The sequence below is a fragment of the Micromys minutus genome (genome assembly GCF_963924665.1).
Source record: "Micromys minutus genome assembly, chromosome: 3".
In the NCBI taxonomy this organism is placed as follows: Eukaryota; Metazoa; Chordata; class Mammalia; order Rodentia; family Muridae; genus Micromys; species Micromys minutus.
This window is the reverse complement of record NC_137972.1, coordinates 64,998,019-65,005,720: the sequence shown is the minus strand read 5'-3', so window position 1 is coordinate 65,005,720 and position 7,702 is coordinate 64,998,019. Positions and strand designations below refer to the sequence as shown.

Genomic DNA, 7,702 nt, shown 5'->3' with positions numbered 1-7,702 from the left:
TATTCTCTGTATTTACATTGCAAATGTCATGCTCTTCTCCCCCCACACTCCTCTCCCTCCTCCCCCTCAACTTGCTTTCATGAAAGTGCTCCCTCTCCCAATCACCCTCATCATCTCAGTGCCTTGGCTGGTTGATGATGTTGTTCTTCTCACTAGGTTGCAAACCTTTCGGCTCCTTCAGTCCTTTCTCTAGCTCTTTCATTGTGGTACACATGTTCAGTCTGATGTTCAGCTGCAAGCATGCTCAAGTGTATCTATATGACTATGGTAGAGCCTCTGTGGAGATATCCATGTCTGGTTCTTGCCAGTAAACACTGGGCATCAGCAATAGTGCTTAGGTTTGGTGGCTGTATATGGGGTAGTTCTCCAGGTGAGGCAGTCTCTATAGATCTTTTCTTCAATTCCTGCTCCTCTATTTGACCTTGTATTTCCTCCCCTGAGTGTTTTGTTAACTATATATATACATATATATATAGTTATATATAGTTATATTATATGTATAGTTAACAAATATATATATATATATATATATATATATATATATATATATATATTATAAAACAAGCATATAATTCTAAGACTTTTCAGGATTCCTCTCACAGATACTGACTGGCACCCTATTGGTACATTGCCTATGATTTTATGCTCACAAAATTGCTGGTGCCACATTTCACTTGAGAAGTGAGATGGATGAATTACTTGGATGAAGGGACTCCTAAGAATTAATAGTACAATGAGCACAGTACAGGAAAAGATAAATAGAGAGGAAGCATGTGAGCATGCTGGAGCCTCTTCAGAAAGTTAAGCAGGGGTGATACTGCATGTTGCAGGTTCTTGCGTTGAATCCCCTCTCATACTCAAAATGTATTAGAAGAGGCTACCTCCAATGCCTTAAGTGCTTTGATTTCCTTCCGTCTATCCATCTGTTCGTCTCTGGTGCTGGGGTCTATGCTCCTCTATCTGATTGTGAGTGTAATAACATTTAACAAACTCCTTATTATCCAGTAATCCACCTCAAGGTCCATCCTCAAAAATAATCCATAAAGATAAAGTCTGAGCCAGGCATAGCTGTGCATGCCTAGAATCCTAGCATTTTGGTGGCCGAGGGAAGGAGATGTGAGTTTTAATCCAATTCTGGTTTTCATGGTGGGATCATTTTAACAGGATACCGTTTGTTTGCCAAGAATATCTAAAAAGACTGTTATTTAGTAGTTGAATAACTTCAACCAATATTTTAATCTACTTTCTTTTTATCATTTGATTAAAAAAAATGTTCAGTAGCTGTGACTATTAACATTGTGATGTGGGGTACTTAGACTATGTTGAGTACAGAATAAATGTTTTTTAAACATTACTTCCTTGCCTAACACTGAGAAAAAATCACCCTCTGTATTGTACATTTTAAACAGGGTGTTTTATGTTATTTCATAGTATGAATACAAACATTATCTTTCTTAAATGGATGAGCATTATATACCATATAACTAAAAAATTATATACATATATATGTATATGTATTTCTTATTTTTAATTTCTATTGTTGAGTTTTCCTGATCTTGGTATTTTATATCAATTTTTATTTTATTAGTTTTTTAATATGCTGAGATTTTTCCTTTTAAAGAGAATCTAAAAGTAGCTTGCAGAATGATTCACAAATAAATTATATTTTAGTTTTAATGTTAAATGCTGTAACTTTTACTTACCAGATAACAGGCATTTTAGTGCAGCCGGACAGGGACAGGTTATCAGGGGGAGAAGGGAATCCACAGCGTGACTCTGAGGAGTGTGACATGCTCTGGCTTCAGGAAGTGATGGAACCAGGTCATCTTTGTCTTTACTATGTGGAGTTATACAAATTCATTCATTTGGTAAAATTCATTGCACTACTCCTCCATCTGTAGAAAAGAATAGACATTGTCGATGTACCACAGATAAGGAGATACAAACCTTCATGTATACATAGATAAATAGCCTCTGCTCTTTTAGCTAAATTTCAGTCTGTTCACTGTTTCACGTGTAGCAGCTAGCATATACTCTGTTATTACTCCACTATTCATTCTTTACTCCCATTTTGTGCAAATCCATTGTGTTCTTTCACACAAATATACTCAGGGATTTCTACTCTGCACAGTGCACAGGAGAAATATTACTTAATGTTTTCTCCTGTATGTACACAGGACCATTCAACACACCACTCATCATTTTCAATATCTTCTTCATCAATAAAATATAAAAGAGTATTCCTCTTTATATGAAGAGTTAAATGGAAACAATCATAAAATAACTAAAGAGAGAAAAATGTTTTCTAATGCAATTAAAATTGTCTATGCAACCCCATGTGACATTATGTAGATTAAGCCATCACTCATTCTATGTGAATCTGTGTTTACTAGATCAACATTTTATTTTCACATTTCAATTTAGCTTTGAAATTATGGCTTGTCAAATGTGCAAATGTGCCCTTTTAAAATGATTGTTGCTAAGTGTGGTGGCTGATGTCTGCATCCAGCTTAGGAGGTATGTGAGTGTGAGCTATTCCAGCACGGAATTGAAGAAAGGCCCTGACAAGACATCAAAAACCTGTCTCAGACATATTACAGTATAACCAATATTATACATTATTTTATCAATGATGAACTTTAATGCATATGTAGATTTCGATAACTCCCATGTAACCGAGATAAAAAACATCCATCTCAATGACTTTTTTTTTTTGTTGCATTATGATTTAATCTAATTGCACACAAAAACTGAAACCACAACTCCTCCAGATTTCTAAGAGAAAGGGTATGCATGCCTCCATATTCAACTGTGCATCGTTACAATTAACCATATTGTGAATTTTACATAATGGATCAATTTGGAATCCCATCCAACACCTCAAGTTATAAAATGAAATTAATTTAAAAACTTTATTGAATGGTTTCATGCTGAAGATCAAAGCCACTTTTTATGGGCAACTTAAAGAATTACAATATACCATACTGGTTGGTGGCTTACTTTAAAATGTTAGCCACTAACTGCCATGATCCTGACTTCAACACCTAAAAAGATGGCTAACTCTCATAGGTGACAAGCAAGGGGGAAAATTCCTTCACCAATGCAGTGCCTGCCTCTTGGTTGTGTTTCTTACAAAGGAGGAACTGGGTAACCAGCTGCTTTCCTGGAGATAAGAACAATGGCAGCAGTGGGTTCACTAACTACTACACAATTATGCTAGTGTTTTATTAATTCAAAAGCACTTTACAAGAAATATGGCTTCCAATAGGAATGTTATACTTGGACTTGATACCAAGCTCACAGACTGAGTGTGCAAGGAAAAACAGGCTTTCAAGTTAAACAACAATTTGCAACCAAAACTTTTAATCCCAAGGATTCCCACAAACATTACAAATGACATCATGGAAAAAAAAATCTTGCACAGTAACTGAGTTCAGCTCTACAGTGTACCCTTAAACTGATGACAGTGGTATCTTACATTTCCAAATAAAGATGTTACAACAGCTCTGCATCCACATATAGTCAACAGGAAGGAACCACTTTGAAAACCTTCTGAGTGTGGTTCCTACCCTTTCCCTGTTGGCTGTGTTCACAGCAGCTTTGAAAGACTGCTTCACCATTTTACCCACAGTGCCACACCGCGTCTCATCTACTACAGGAACTTTATTCAATTTCTGCCGGCTGCTTTATATCATTAGTACATCACACTTAAACTTGGGCAGGATCTATATTTATTTCAGTCTATGAAAAACTAAAATTCAAAGAAAATCCAATCTCGCTTAAGGGAACATTGTAAAGTAACAATTCTTGGTATCACATGCCTCATATGATCCATTTGAAACCATAGAGAATTACATCGCTGGGTCACTGTTCCAAGAGACAAAACAAATTTGAACAGCTAAAACATTTTAAAAATGCACCAAGCTTATGAAATCTCAAACAAAACTTTAATTTCCTGTACATACTCCTGTCAAGTGAAGTTATTTCCTGTACACTTTTGCAAACTGGTCTTCTATTTCCTTTCATTCGACCTAGATCGACTACGAGACCTAGAGAAGGATCGAGACGGCTTGTGATTTCTCTCACGAGACAGAGACCTTTCTGTTCTCCTGTCTCTAGAAAGTGAGCTGCTCGGACTTCGGGAAAAGCTTCTCCTTCTTGGGGATCTGTGCCAAGGTGGAGGACTCCTCCTGTGGTAATCATCTCGGGGACGACGACCCCAAGAGGGAGGCGGACCACGATTCCGACTTCTCTTTTCACCATTCGGCAGTTCCACTCTCACACGGCTGCCACATAGTGTTTTTCCATCTAGCTCTCGGACAGCATCAGCAGCATCTCCGGGATCCTCAAATTCAACGAAAGCAAAGCCAGGAGGGTTCCGAGCAACCCTTCGGAGTGGTCCATAATAGCCAAAAGCCCGTTCTAATTCAGTCTTGTTCCCATTGTTTCCAAGATTACCTACATAAACCTTACAGTCCAAGGGAAAGGAATCACGATGCATTTCGAGATCCTGGATTCAAAAGGCCCAAGCTCAAATCCTAACACTCCGACAGGCCCACCCGCTTCCCTCTGGCTCTGCTCCCACAGAAGCTCTAAGTCCCGCGGCGTCCACGAAATGGCCTCAATGACTTCTTAAAGCAGTTTTGTTGCCCACTTATACACACACTGAATTCCTGATTGTCTCTTTTAATTAGTTTCATTTTATAGTGAAACAGTGGAAACTAATGAGGTAGAGGATAGGTAAGTAGGTAGGTAGGTAAGCAGGTTTGTAGATAGATAGATGGATAAAAAGATGATAGATTTTTGTCTATTTTTTGAGATTTTTATAGTGCATATAATGCAATTTAATTAAAGCCCATTTTCTATTTTCAAAATTATCATCACTATTTCTTCCCAATATATATCCTTGAAGAAAACTCACTCTCCATCCCCCGGAAACTATCATTTGCCAATATCTCCCAAGCAAGGGGTGAAATGGCACGAGTACCTCTTGCATTCATGCTGGCATTTTGGTTGGCTTGATTTTCTGTAGATCTCGTGTGTTGTCTCAGCTGTTATGAATTCATGTGTTCGATGGTTGTATTATGTGCAGAATGCTGTTTATTTGTTTTTTTTCCTTTTAATGTAGGCTCCTATTACCTTTAACATTTTTGGTGTAATATTTTACAACAGCAGAAAACAAATCCAAATACTAAATACTAACAACACACTATAACCCAGAGAATAGACATGCATAGGCAACAGGCACAAGCTAAGTTTTTATAGTTGACTGCCTATGACCCCATTGTGCTGGTGACAGGACTAGCGACTGTTGTATCCTGTTGTATCTGGAGATGTCATACCCCTGCCCCGGACCTACTTGCAGCCAAACACGCACAAGAGTGAGTGACACCAGCAGCTAGCCCAAACTTAAGTGATCTGTCCTTTATCCTCCACAGCTCTTAGTTAAGACCTTGTTCCCATGAACACACTTGGGGCACAGCATGTTGTCCTCCTGGTGCAGGGGTGGAAATGTGCAGGCCGGCAGCAGAAAGAGTGCAATCACGTTCACTTCCTTGTCGGGTACACAGGCTTGTCCAGCATAAAACTGCAGCCAAATCCAACCACCCAAGGTCGCAGGAAGGCTTGTCCCCCGAACCACACACCTCATTTCCTAATAGGTCTCTGATGTTGAACTGGTCTGCACTACCTGGAACTTCTTCACATTGGCTGCAATTTTGGCCCAAGAGGCAAACACTGCCTCGGAGGCAGATGTAGTCACAACTGTGGTGCTGACTTCCTCATAGACCGGCAGATGTAGTTACAACTGTGGGGCTGACTTTCTCAGAGACCATAGGAGGGTTAATGAGAGAGAGCAGGTATCTGCTCTCTGGTACAGTGGTGATTTCCAGGGCAACTGTCATCTGAGACCAGGTTTGGTCTTCATTTTTTTCTGCAAGATGTCTTCTGCGAGGCCTCTTTGGCTGAGTCAGGAACATTCTTTAACTCGGGCTTCCTACGAGTATGTTCTGGAGTCTCAGTGTCTTGTGATTTTTTTTCATTCGGTTTACACCCTTTATCTTTCTCTGACTTTTTTTCCAGTTGCCTTAGTCTTTGCAGAAGACGTGCTCTGCTGACTAGTCATCTGGCATTCTATTTCTTCCCTCAGCTCTTCTGTCCTCTGCTTCTTCCTTCCAGCAGTCTCCATTTTGAGATTAGATGAAACCTCAGAAAGAAAATTCTTACAGATTCCAAATGACCTCTGGCCTCCCACCTTTAACTCTTACAATGTCCATTTTCTGTTATGCTATCTGAGCCTTGGTGGTATAGACCAAGTGGTGTGATATAGTATACCCATTTAAAGATTCATAAAACTACAGTTACTTATTCTATGCACCTAGATGAGTTGGTAGGTCTCTTTTTGTATTACTATCTTAAAAAACTTCTCTAATGAGGATCGAGAGATACACTACTATTACATGGATATAAAGACAAAAAGTGAGGACTCAATTTATTTTATATCCATTAAGCAAAATATTATTAGCTTCTGAAACAGCACCTATGATATAGCTGTTCAGCTTGCTTAGGCCCAGTTAACAATACTAAGTATAAGTTTCATCTTGTGTAGTAGGCTTTAAATTCCACCAGAATGTGGTTGGTTGCTCTTATAGCATTCATGCAATTATTACATCAGTGGGTGGTTAGACATAGTCATACAGACAATAGGGAGCAGAGTATATGTGAAGTGTAGGTAGCAGATAAAACAGTAGACTTATTCTGGGAATTAGGTTATATGATACTGGAAGGTACTAGGTGCTATCTCTAAGCTAATGACCAGGGACGCCACCATGAGATTCAGTGTAAGTTCAAATTATTAAAAACCAGGAACCAGAGACTACAGTGGCATAAGTGTCATCTCCCTAATCCCTAAAAGGAAGACATCATGGCATCTGTGGGTGGGAGATAAATGAATGAGAGAGGGGTAGAAGAAGGAGATAGGAGAAAGATGTTTTTTTCTTTTTACTTGCATTTGGTTCTTTAATCATTGGATGCTACACATCCATACTGATAAGCATAGTTTTCTTTATTGCTGATACTATAAATTCTAACTCTTCTGGAATACCACCACAGAAACATTAAGATACATCATCTTATTAACTATCTGGGCATTCTTTAATGCAGTCAAGTTGACATAATACAAACCGTGACAATCTCAACACTTATAAACATGGTACCTGTATTTATATCTTTAAATGATAATCTCTGGATATATGAAATAAGAAAGTCCCAATTCTTCCATATGTAATAAAATTGTGTGTGTCCAAAACACACTAATTCTTTATCCAACAAGAAAGATTAATCTCTGTGTTACTTGAACACTATCTTAAATTATGTGATTATAAAATAATAACACCTAGTAATACAAAATATACAACACATCTTAAATTAACCATAAAAGAAATTCCATAACAACATCTTAGCATATACATACATAGTCATACATGCAGTCACTTAGAATAAAATAAATAAACATTTATATTTTAGTCACTGTGTCTGCCATAAGATTGTTGGTTGTGTATCTTCTCCTATTCCATATTTCAAGAGGATATATATTATTTGTAATCCTACCTAGATTTTTTTTGGTGACTTTTCATTATATTAACCACAGGACAAAGTAATACTTGGATGTTAGGATAAAGATGAAATGAGCACCCATGGAGGT

General features: G+C 38.0%; 1 protein-coding gene and 1 pseudogene across 2 annotated transcripts; both read right to left on the bottom strand.

Moving 5' to 3' along the window:
• Positions 1-4,012: 4,012 nt before the first annotated feature.
• On the bottom strand, positions 4,013-4,501 carry LOC308419141 (serine/arginine-rich splicing factor 3-like; the record flags this gene model as incomplete). Its single annotated transcript, XM_080914727.1, has 1 exon — positions 4,013-4,501. One exon carries the CDS (start codon positions 4,499-4,501, stop codon positions 4,013-4,015), a length of 489 nt encoding a protein of 162 aa, XP_080770853.1.
• Positions 4,502-5,425: 924 nt separating this feature from the next.
• LOC308418936 (developmental pluripotency-associated protein 4-like) lies at positions 5,426-6,187 on the bottom strand (annotated as a pseudogene). Its single transcript has one exon. The product of its transcript is annotated as a developmental pluripotency-associated protein 4-like (transcript).
• Between the last annotated feature and the right edge of the window lie 1,515 nt (positions 6,188-7,702).